General features: G+C 45.6%; 1 protein-coding gene across 6 annotated transcripts in view; it reads left to right on the forward strand.

Moving 5' to 3' along the window:
• RAD51 (RAD51 recombinase) overlaps positions 1-12,707 on the forward strand; it is a 140,370-nt gene that overhangs the window by 21,642 nt on the left and 106,021 nt on the right. For 4 of the 6 annotated variants that reach the window (XM_029598567.1, XM_029598564.1, XM_029598566.1 and 1 more), the window contains exon 3: positions 6,495-6,632. The exons of the other annotated variants lie outside the window; for them this stretch is intronic. In XM_029598567.1, coding sequence (XP_029454427.1) covers positions 6,495-6,632 — 138 coding nt within the window. The remainder of the gene's footprint in view (positions 1-6,494; positions 6,633-12,707) is intronic. 6 annotated transcript variants of the gene reach the window in all.

A 12,707-nucleotide genomic window follows, 5' to 3' on the forward strand; every position in this document is an offset into this window, starting at 1 on the left:
CAGATTTGTTGAAAAGTTAGGAGCTATGCCAAAACTGGAAGTCAAAAAGGAATAAGTTCTTAGAATAGAGGTAATGGGTTTCATAGAAATGACAGCAGAAAAGGACCAAATGAATCCACTCAGTCTGCCCAGCAAGCTTATGCCAGTGCACTGTGCAGGTTACCCCTATACTTATCAGTTTACTAGATCACTGGTTCTCAACCTTTTTTCCCTTCATGACACACCTGACAGACCACACTCACACGTGTGATACACTGCTCATTACAATTCACGGTGGAAATAAAAAAATAAAATAAAGGCCCGGTATTATTTTTATTGTTAAGAATAACACAAGGGAAAGATACATATTCTGTCTGAACAGAAATTGCATAAATAGTAAACATCCCATACCAAAATAGCGCCAATTTCCAGTACTCAAACAGTAAATACCGTACCTAAGAAAAGGCAACACTGAAAATATTACACCAGGCCTTAAGACACCAATACATCTCCTATTAGGAAAACAGAACAAGCCAGGCTACTATAGAGCCCTATACAGAAACTGCACACCAGCAGAAAACCTCACCTGAATCACATGTGCTGACCCTCACCTAACAAAAGAATAAAGAGACCAAAACGCATGCAGAAAAAACTGAATTGGAAACTGCAACAAGCCAGGGTCTCTGTTTGCAGTGTAACAAAGGAAAAAAAGAAACATCACCTATAAAACAAATCAAGAAATATAAAATCAATAGCAGCAAAACCATATTAAAAAAGAACATATTTCGAAACAGCTGATGAATGGAATATCCAATAATTAAAAACTCATATCAAAAATTTCTAGATACCAATAAAATATTTCAAAATAGCAGACACAAAGCCCCAATAATGAAAAAATGACACAAAATATGTTTTATCCCAGGACAAGCAGGATGCTAGTCCTCACATATGGGTGATGTCAGCAACGGAGCCCTAGGCGGGAAAGTTTTCTGTCAAAGTTTCTAGAAACATTTGACTGGCACTGTGGTGCCACTGAGCATGCCCAGCATGCTATGATATTCTCTGCCACAGGTGTCACTCTTCAGTCTTCATCTTTCCGCGCTGCTGTAGGCATCGCGGGATAGGAGCCATTGAGATTCTCTCAACACAATTTTTGACTGTATAGTCAAAGTTTACTTGATATTCTCTCTCACAAGTCTCTCGAAGTACTGTTTTCACCGGCCGGTGAGTAACTCTTTCTCTTATTTTCTTTATTTGAAGAAAATGTTTTTCTCATGAATTCCCGTTTCTTTTCGACGGCCGTCGACTAGAAAATATGGCTACAGGTTTTAAAAAATGTCCTGTATGCGCTCGAAAAATGTCGATTACCGACCCGCACACCGAATGTGTCTTATGCCTCGGGGAAAAACATGAGGTAAATAACTGCCCACAATGCGCCGAGATGACTCCGAAAAGTCGCAAAACTGGACTAGAAAAAATGGAGCATCTTTTCCAACTTCAACTTATCCCATCTCCTTCGGCGTCATCGAAGTAGTCTCCGGCTGGAACGACTAAGCGCTTGATAATTAAAAAACCTCACCCGGGGCCATCGGGGGATCCTTCATCGCCGTCATCAACAAAATCCATCTACCCTCAAAAGTTGAAACACAAGCATTGACATCAACCATCGATGCCCGAAACTGCTTCCCAGGAACCCTCGATGGCAAAGCGGGCCACGGACTGAGGAAACATCGGCGCCTGGGCCTCATCCTCCGTCTCCGGAGGATAAGGCCCAGGCGCCGATGTTTGCAGGGCCCTGCATCGGATCCTATACCTCAACCTCCGCCACCGCTTACAACTGCTCTGGTACCATCAGTTGTAATGCCGGAATTGTCTGATATCTCAGACAAGCGGTATCGAAGGCTTTCATGGAGAAACAATGGATTCAGACGAGCTCATCGATGCCGATGCTCCCTGCATCGATGCCGGCAACTTTGCCGATGCCGGTGGGACCACCGATGCCGGTGTCGACTTTCGCACAGAGGACTAAAGGTGACCTCTTCGACGTCGATACCAATAACTCCGCCGACGTCAGTTTTAACACCGAGACGACAGCCTTCGACATCGATTCCGGCGGCCATTCCATCGATACAACCATCACAAGAAGAGCCAGAAATTCAAGATCTAGCCTTCTTCCAGTGTCTACTGCAACGGTATCAAGATGTCATCGACACTTTACCAAAGCAACCAGAAAAACAAACACTTCCATTACATCCCATCGATGACCCATTACCAGGTCCATCAGGATTACATCTACCACCCAAGTCCATCACAAAACTACCCTATAGGGATGATGATGATTCTTGAGAGAGCCACGAGACTAATACATCTTCTGAGGACTTTGTCGGAACCTTCTCCACCAGAACCCAGAAAAAAGTCCCCCACAGAAGACCTATCGTTCTCCAGTTTTATTCAAGACATGGCAGATACCATACCTTTTAAACTGTCAACAGAACAAGACACTAGACAACATACTCTAGAAGTCTTACAATTTGTAGATCCACCCAAACAGGTTTTAGCTATTCCAATTCATGAAGTGCTCTTAGACCTGCAACACCAGATCTGGGAGCACCCTTCTACAGTTCCAGCAGTAAACAAACGAGTGGATTCCACTTATCTGGTACAGACGGCACCTGGGTTTCAAAAGCACAACTACCACATAATTCAGTGGTAGTTTAATCTGCCCAGAAAAAGTCAAGACTTGTCCGTCCTCACTCCTCAACTCCTCCAGGTAAGGATCACAGTTTCCTTGATTCATTGGGGAAAAAAGGTGTATCAAGCAGCAACCCTAAATTCCAGAATCTCTGCATACCAGTTATATATGACACAGTATCAGAGATTTATGGAAGCAGATGGAACAATTCATAAATTCTTTACCTGCACGGTTTCAAGAACCAGCACAGGCCATAGTGAACAAAGGCCTAGAAGCAGGAAAGCATGAAGTCAGAGCAGCTTATGATAGCTTTGACACTGCCTCCAGGACTGCAGCAGCTGGAATTACTGCTCGTAGGTATGCATGGCTCAAGGCCTCTGATCTCAGGCCTGAGGTCTAGGAAAAACTTGTGGATCTACCATGTTTGGGAGACAATTTATTCGGTGATAAAGTCCAAGAAGCAGTTCAACAGATAAAGGACCACACCGAAACATTACGTCAGCTATCCCAAATGCCTCAGGATACTTCAACACAATCACAACGACGCTTACCCCGCAGGGAACCAAAGCGTACTTACTACAGGCCACGTAGATACTACTCACAAACATCCAGGGGCAGATCTACTAGCCCTCAACAACGCTCCCAATCAAGACAACCTAGACCTCCTCGCACGCAACCTCCACCTCAGTCAGGTCCAGCGGCAGGATTTTGAGAGTCAGACCAGAGAACAAGCCATAATTTTAAATCCTCAAATACATCTGCCAGTGGGAGGAAGAGTATCACACTTTTACACACACTGGCAAACAATAACAGACCAAAGGGTTCGCTCTATAATCGCCCATGGTTACAAACTAAATTTTCTCTCCATTCCACCAGATTTCCCACCGATTTTTCTGCCCACAGCAAAAATCTCAACTACATCAATTAAAGATAGAATTATCCACCCTTCTGAGAGCCAAAGCAATCCAGTTAGTACCTCGGACTCAGCAGGGCAGAGGATTCTATTCCCGTTACTTCCTCATTCCAAAGGAAACAGGAGGCCTACGTCCCATCCTCGACCTCAGAAATCTCAACAAATTTCTAAAGAAAGAGAAGTTCAGGATGGTTTCTCTAGGCACCATGCTCCCACTTCTTCAAGAAGGAGACTGGCTTTGTTCTCTGGATCTTTTTTTTATTCTGACATTTTCTTAAATCACTTTTCATTCTCTATACTCCTTCAGACATGTCCACTCTATTGCAGATCTTAGTGACATCCGCAAATAGACAAACCTTTCCTTTTATCCCTTCTGCCAGGTTGCTCACAAAGATATTGAACAGAATCTGTCCCAAAACCGATCTCTGACACTCCACTGAACACCATTTTTTCAGAGTAAGTTCCATTTACCATTACACGCTGTCTCCTGTCAGTCAGCCAGTTTGCAATCCACAGTACTACCTTGGCACCCACTCCCAAGCTTCTCATTTTGTTCATGAGTCTTCTATGTGGGACCATATCAAAGGTTTTGCTAAAATTCAAGGAAATCACATTGAGCACTCTTCCCTGATCCAATTCTGTAGTCACCTGATCAAACAAAATCAATCAGATTTATCTGATTGGACCTTACCCTGGTGAATCCATACTGCCTCGGATTGAGTAACCCACCAGATTTTGGATAGTTCACTATCCTTTCCTTGAGCAGAGTTTCCATTAATTTTCCCACCACCAAGGTGAGGCTAACTGGCCTTTAGTTTCCAATCTTCTCTCTGCTCCCACTCTTGTGAGGTGGAACACCACCGCTCGTCTCCAAACTTGTGGCGGGTCTTCTTTAGCGAGCAGCAAACTGAAGTGCATTTGTTTAATATTTTGGCCATTTCTTTGTCTCTCTCCACACATTGATCTTTGTCGCCTTTCAGTTTTACTATACCACTTTGGACCTTTCTCTAATGTATCTGAAAAATGTTTTGTCTCATCACTTTACCCCTTTGGCAATCCTTTCTTCCACCAGACTTTTTGCTTTGATTTCTTTCTTCATCTCCCTCAGTTTCACCAGATATGTGTTCCTCTTTTTGGGATCCTTTATATTACTTGAACGCTGTTCTTTTTGCTTTTATTTTAACAGCCACCTCCTTTGACAACCAGGTTGGTTTCTTATTTCTCCTACTTTTGTTACCTTTTCTAACATAGATTTGTTGCCTTTGTAATTACTCTTTTTAATTTGGCTACTGTTCCACCTCTCTCATTTTCTCCCAGTCTTCTAGTTTTGCCTCCAGGTATCTCCCTATTTTGACACAGTCTGTATTTTTTTTAAATTCAAAACTCTCTGGTTTTTGTGTGAGTTCTCCGTATCCTATTTGCAATATCGAACCATATCGTTTGATCAGTGGTGCTGAGATGGGCACTCACCCGGACATTAGAGACATTATCCCTGTTAGTGAGCACTAGATCCAGTATAGCTCCCTCCCTCGTGGGTTCCATTACCATTTGTTTAAACAGAGCCTCTTCAGGGCATCCACTATCTCCCTACTTTTTGTAGATTCCGCAGAACAGATTCTCCAGTCTATGTCCGGCAGATTAAAATCTCCAACAATCAACACTTCTCCCTTCCTTCCAGGCAACCATGAAGGCACACAAAGTTTGAGCAACAAGCTGCATCATTAGCACATTTAAATAATCTTTTGATTGAGGAAATATATGCAAAGCGGCAATGGTGTGATCTGAGTACATACCTTCACATCACACTATTTCCTAATACAGCTACCTCTGCTGACAGCACTGTAGGACCCACAGTCCTCAAGCATGCCACATCCTTCTAACGGGGAGTCCGGCTTGCAAAAAAATTTAGTCACAGAAAAATCGAAAGATTGCTACAAAGCTTAACTGTTTTAATGGCAATCCTCAGTTTGGGACTCCCCATGGATCGTGGCTAATTCAGCCTGCTTATCGACTGAAAAAAGCAAGTTTTGCTTACCATAAACTGTGTTTTACATAGAATGAATGTCATGCAACCCCACCCTCCTCCCTGCACAGCAACTTCTACTACTTCAACTAGCTTTATCGACTGAACAGAGTTCTGGAACTATTGTGAATGCGGGAATACCCGCGAATGCTCTGCATACAAAAACTTTGCCTGAGAGACAACTCTGCAACATACCACCTGCTGACGTCTCCCCTATGGAACATGGCTAATTCATCCTGCTATTTACGGAAAACATTGTTTATGGTAAGCAAAACGTGTATATCTCCAATTTTTGTAAGCCTGTTAAATAGTTGAAATTGAGTCTCTATGTGTTTTCTAATTGGGTATAACTTTGTAACTGTGCTAATCCCCAAAAGATGAAACTTTATTGTTCAAATCTAATATCAATGCTTACTATCTTACAAATTTTGTTGAAATAGTGCTCATCTGATTTACACTTTGTGTGTTTAGTATTAAATGCAAAATTTGTTTTATAGTATACAAACACTTAGCATGCAGACAGGCAGGCCAAAGTTTTCCCAGATATTAAGAACTTTTTAAGTGTTCACTGAGGAAATGTGCTGGAATTTTGGATGAGGATACAAAAGGCTGGAATGAAATCAACTGCAAGAAGTATTATGAATGTTGATAAGCAATTCATGGCAATATTTGAAAACAACTCCATTTTGAATAAACTAGGAAAGAAATTCAAGATGAGATGGATGTTCAGCAGATGTGACAATTTTAAATTATATGGAAATAATATCACTGGATTTGAGAATGATGACTCCTTACTTCCTATATTTTGTGCAGGCAAATTTTGAAGTAACACATGGAAACTAGTGTTTTGCATCCTCTTTTGTTCATATATGTATTTCTGTTTGCAGCAATGTGGGATAAATGCAAATGATGTGAAGAAGTTAGAAGAAGCTGGATTTCACACAGTTGAGGCAGTCGCTTATGCACCAAAAAAGGAACTACTGAATATTAAAGGGATTAGTGAAGCCAAAGCAGATAAAATCCTGGTAAGATCTGTTGGTTGATTTGCAGTGAAAGTAAGCCATTATTTGGCTGCTTTGTTGTACAGCTGCTGACACCCAGTATTTATGTAGGCATGGAGTACAGGCAGTTGACTGAACTTCATGATTATTTTCAAAGGTAAATGAAGCAACTATTCAAACTGTTGCTTGAATGCACACTTACCTCAGCTCTGTGTACCTTTTTTGATTAAATGCACAATATGCCCTTTATGGAGGTAAAAAAAAGTATGTAAATAGGCAAGGCAATTTATAGTTTAGCTAGTTGCTTGACCATTTATTTTGAAAACTCAAAGGATTTGATGAGGAGTTAAAGAATATAGTATTTGTAGGAATAAACAGTGTGTAGTTTTTAATTACAAAGTCCAGACTTCAGTTTAATTTTTGGGGCTTAAGAACATAAAAATATTTTTTCTACATTTTTCCTTGCAATTAGACTTTTTGTGCTGTACTTGTAGTTCATATATACTTTACAGTAGCAAGAAAAAAAACCAAAACCTGGAGGATGAACTGGCCCTGTGTAGTGTCGCCCCAACCCTCCCCTCCCTTTAAATCCCCAATGTCAGGAATGAGAAGGACTCTTCTTCACAACTTGTATAAAGCTACGTGTATTACAGCTTCGCAAGTTGCTCATATTTATGTGCGGGTGACTCTCACACCAGAGGAGAGAAGTGTGTATATGAAGGTGAAGGCTCAGCCGAGACCATAGGCCCACAACGATTTTGGAGGTTGAGAATAGGTATACAAAAGGGTATATGGGAAGGGTCTATATATGTATGTGTAATCCCATATGCCCAGCAAGGGACATAATGAACACTAACCTATCCCCACCTCAAACTGAAGCCCTTTTTAGCCAGGGAGAATTAGAGATCGACCCCGGTGCCCAGTTTGCTGAAGCCTGGGATCATGGTTCCTGTGTTGGACAACGGTCCGATATCATTGGTTTTATATAATCCAACAGTGCTGACCAACTTTCCTTCACCTCCCTGTTCTTCTTACTGCCTACTTTTGTGGCTATTAGTAGCTCGTGGGAACACAAATTAAGCAATCTCTTAAACCAATGTTCTTTCTCAGGGGGAGTGTCTGCCAGCCAGACGGATAATATGACCTTTTTTGCCACCAGTGCTGCTTTCATAAGGAAAAGCAGCAAAGTGGGTTTTTGGATGTCCTGACAGTCGTGTGACCAAATAAGCATAAATCTGGGTCTTTAGGTATATCATGCTTCCAAATCACAATACATTGTTCCTGTATCTCTCCCCAGAATATCTGAATAAGCGGGCATTCCCCAAAACAATGGACATATGAGCCCTCAACCTTTTTGCATTTATGGCAGTTTGGTGTATCCCTTAAACCGTATCTGAAGGCTTGAACTGGTGTCACATAGCGGTGGTCCCAGCCCCGGAAAGGGAAATTGGCGCCGGCCAGTATTCTATTTACTTCACCGTGCCCAAAAAGGACTGGTCCTTCCGCCCAATATTGGACCTCAAGAGGGTCAATTGGGCTGTCAAGATCCCCCACTTCCGCATGGAAACCCTGCGGGCAGTCATTGCGGCGGTCCGCCCCGGAGAGTTCCATGCTTCCCTCGATCTCGCAGAAGCTTATTTTCATATTCCCATTCACCGCGACTATCAGAAGTATATCCAATTCCACATTCTCAACCAGGACTTCCAGTTTCGAGCTCTCCCCTTCGGCCTCGGAACCGCTCCTCTCACCTTCATGAAGGTCATGGTAGTAGTAGCAGCGGCCTTGCGCCGGGAGGGGATTCTCATCCATCCCTATCTGGACGATTGGCTCATCAGGGCCAAGTTGGAGACCTCTTGCCGGTGGGCGGTGGATCGCGTCTTGGAGCTCCTTGCCTCTGTCGGGTGGATAGTGAACTTTTCCAAGAGCAAGCTTCAGCCCTCCCAGGAGTTGGAATTTCTGGGAGCCCACTTCGACACCTGAGTAGGCAAGGTTTTCTTACCGGTATGATTTGCATTTTAATGTAAGAATGTTGGTATATAAAAATTATAAATAAATAAAAATACCTCGGGCTCGAGCCCTCAAGCTGATCGATCAGGTCCAGACTTTGATTGCCCTACCTTCCCCGACAGCCTGGGATTATCTCCAAGTCCTGGTGTCGGAGCAGTTCCATGTAGTCCTTCCGTTCTTGGATTCTACTGCCGACGAATTACAGTGGTGGCTGTCTCTTCCTCATCTTCTGCAAGGGATGCCTCTTCAAGCTCCACTGTGGACGATAGTGAACACGGACGCCAGCCTGTTGGGCTGGGGTGCGGTCTGCCTTTCTCTGTCCACCCAGGGAACATGGTCGCAGACTCAGTCGCGCTGGCACATCAATCGACTGGAAACTTTGGCGGTCCGCCTGGCTCTTCAGGAGTTCCTTCCCCTGATCCACGGCAAGGCGGTACGAGTCCTGTCTGACAACTCCACCACGGTCGCCTACGTCAATCGCCAAGGGGGCACTCGCAGTCCCCTGGTAGCCTTAGAAGCCAGCCGTCTCCTCGCTTGGGCAGAGCGTCACCTACAGTGCCTTGCGGCCTCACATCGCCGGAAAGGGCAATATTTAAGCCGACTTCCTCAGCCGGCAGTCGCTCGATCTGGGAGAGTGGGAGCTCTCGGACGCAGCCATGGCTCTGATAGTGTTCTATATTTTTCCTATGACCACATTTCGTTTGGTCTCCCTTAATGTTAAGGGACTTAACTCTCCGTTTAAACGGCACACTTTCTTTAAAGAAATGGGAGTGTTAAAAGCGGATATAATATTTGTTCAAGAATCACATTTGAAAAGTAAGTACGAATCGCTCTTGAAATCGCGTCAATATCCGCTCCAATATTTTACACCGTGCCCCAAAGCGGCGAAGTTTACAGGCGTAGGCATCCTATTTTCCCAACACTTGGTGCTTGATTGTCAAACCTGCATTAGGGATCCTGGCGGTAGATACCTCCTTCTGAGGCTAAGGATTGAAGGAGAGGAATATACCCTGGTTAATGTATATGCGCCTAACCAGGATCAGGGAGTGTTCTATGAGACACTCCTCACCTCGACCTCATGGCGACTCTGCGCAATGCCAAGTCCAATCGGTTCTTCAGCCGCTGGAGGGAGCATGGCGCAGAGGGCGTGGATGCTCTGGCTCTACCTTGGCCAGCGGACGTCCTTCTGTACGTGTTTCCCCCGTGGCCACTGGTGGGGAAAGTTCTCAGGAGAATCGAGCTCCACCGGGGACCGGTGAGTCTCGTCACTCCCGAGTGGCCGCGAAGGCCGTGGTTCGCGGATCTCATCAATCTAGCGGTGGACGGGACCCTGCGCCTCGGTCATCCCCTTGTCTCCTCCAGCAGGGGCCTGTATATTTCGACCAGGCCGATCACTTCTGTCTTGCGGCCTGGCTTTTGAACGGCGTCGCCTGAGGCGCAAAGGTTATAGGGAGGAGGTCATCTCCACCCTGCTGCGAGCCCGGAAGCAGTCTACTTCTCTGGCCTATGTGCGGATCTGGGAAGTTTTTGAGTCCGCGTGTACAGAGGCGGGTGTCCCTGCGTGCTCCGCCTCAATTCCTTTGATTCTTTCTTTTCTTCAGAAGGGTCTCTCTAAGGGCCTCTCCTTCAGTTCTCTACACGTTCAAGTCTCTGCGCTCGGCTCTCTTTTGGGCCGGGTGGACGGTCATGCCTTAGCAGCTCACCCTGACGTGATTCGTTTCCTGAGGGGCGTTAGACACCTCCGCCCCCCCCCTCTCGGGCCACGTGTCTATCGTGGAGTCTCAGCCTAGTCCTTCGTGCTCTCTGTGCGGCTCCCTTCAAGCCTCTTCGCCACGCTACGCTCAAGGATCTTACTCTAAAGACTGTCTTTCTGGTCTCTATTTCCTCTGCTCCCCATATCTCCAAGCTTCAGGCGCTGTCCTGTCGGGAGCCCTTCTTGCGTTTTTCGGATTCCGGGGTCTCTCAGGACGGTTCCTTCCTTCTTACCTAAGGTTGTCTCCACTTTTCACGTCAACCAGTCGGTAGAACTCCTCGCGGTACTAATGACTTCCGCGTTTCGGACCATCTCTTCGTCCTTTGGAGTGGTCCCAACCGGGGAAAGCAGGGCTTCTAAGACCACGATTGCGCATTGGTTGAAAGAAGCCATTTCCTCGGCGTACCTTTGTCAAGGTCGTCCGCTTCCTGAGGGTCTGAAAGCCCATTCCCTGCGTTCTCAGGCTACTTCGTGGGCGGAGAGTCAGTTTGTCTCCCCGCAGGAGATTTGCAGGGCTGCCACTTGGATGTCTCTGCACACTTTTGCTCGGCACTACCGTCTGGATGTACACGCTCCGGTGTTCGGTTCCTTTGGGCGGCAAGTGCTTCGAGCGGGACTGTCTCAGTCCCACCCAGTTTACAGAAGCTTTGGTACATCCCACTGTCTGGACTGATCCGGGTACGTACAGGAAAGGAAAATTAGTTCTTACCTGTTAATTTTCGTTCCTGTAGTACCACGGATCAGTCCAGACGCCTTTCCCAGTCTGTCGTCTGTCCTCTCGAAGCTTGTTTTCTTGCAGGTCTGCAGATTTTCATATATTTCTTTGTGCAAGATTACTGAGCAATTACACTGGAAGCCTTGGTCGTTTTCTTATACCAAGTTGATGCAAGAGCGTATAGGTATACCATGTTTTTCTACATTATTCTATATTTGCTCCGTTGAGCTTTACAGTTACTTGCTTGATCCTATTCTTGGGTTTGTTGTTTTATGCTTTGACATACGTTATACTGAAGGGGTAGAGGATAGGCTCTGTCCTGATATAGGGCATCCTTCAAGTTTTAGTCTGTCTCCACCTGCTGGAAAGGAGGCTCAACCCACTGTCTGGACTGATCCATGGTACTACAGGAACGAAAATTAACAGGTAAGAACTAATTTTCCTTTAGACTGTTTGGATTTCCCACCCCTCGCCCACCCACCCCTAGCTCATCCTTTAATTTATAGGCAGGTTCCACGTTCACAAAAAAAACCCCAAACCAACAAAAACTTTGAGTGTTTGATTAGACCCCGGTAGGCCACTACCAGACATATAGTGAATTCACTAATACATTTAAAGGATGTTAGACACATTCCTGCTCCCATAGCAACCTAAAACTTAACTAGGAACTGATCAAAATTGAGATGAAGGCAGCAGTCCAGCAGCAAGAGGACGGCTTCCCCGTCTTTTGCATAGAGTGTCACATGTATGATTTTTTACCCACCGGTGAGAAGTTGTACATGTGCATGCGATGCAAAGAGCTCCTGGCTCTCAGAGAACGAGTCTGATCTCTGGAGGCTAGAGTGGCAGCCCTGGAGGAGCTGAGGCAGACAGAGAGAGGTATATAGATGAGACCTTCAGGGACATAGTAGCCAAGTCCCAACTTCAGACTGGCAGCCCTGGTGCTGCCTTGGAGGAAGAAGGTTTCATGATTGGAGAGCATCAACCAGGTGCAGCAGGAAAGGTTCCTGTAGCAAGGACCTGCTCTCCAGGTGATGCCTTGTCCTTTCGCACTGAGCATATCTCCCCAAGGCCTACTGCCCAGGAGGGAAGGGTTAGGTCGGCCGTCATAGTTGGTGATTCGATTATTAGGAATGTAGATAGCTGGGTGGCTGGTGGGCGTGAGGATCGCCTGGTAACATGCCCACCTGGTGCGAAGGTGGCGGACCTCACGCGTCACCTAGATAGGATTTTAGATAGTGCTGGGAAGGAGCTGGCTGTCGTGGTACATGTGGGCACCAACGACATAGGAAAATGTGGGAGGGAGGTTCTGGAAGCCAAATTTAGGCTCTTAGGTAGAAAGCTTGAATCCAGAACCTCCAGGATAGCATTCTCTGAAATGCTCCCTGTTCCACGCGCAGGTCACCAGAGGCAGGCAGAGCTCCGGAGCCTCAATGCGTGGATGAGACGATGGTGCAAGGAAGAGGGATTCAGTTTTGTTAAGAACTGGGGAACCTTTTGGGGAAGGGGGAGTCTCTTCCGAAGGGATGGGCTCCACCTTAACCAGGGTGGAACCAGACTGCTGGCACTAACCTTTAAAAAGGAGATAGAACAAAGGGGAAAGCCAACAGTCGCTCAGCAGCGC

Source organism: Rhinatrema bivittatum, chromosome 4 (assembly GCF_901001135.1).
Source record: "Rhinatrema bivittatum chromosome 4, aRhiBiv1.1, whole genome shotgun sequence".
In the NCBI taxonomy this organism is placed as follows: domain Eukaryota; kingdom Metazoa; phylum Chordata; class Amphibia; order Gymnophiona; family Rhinatrematidae; genus Rhinatrema; species Rhinatrema bivittatum.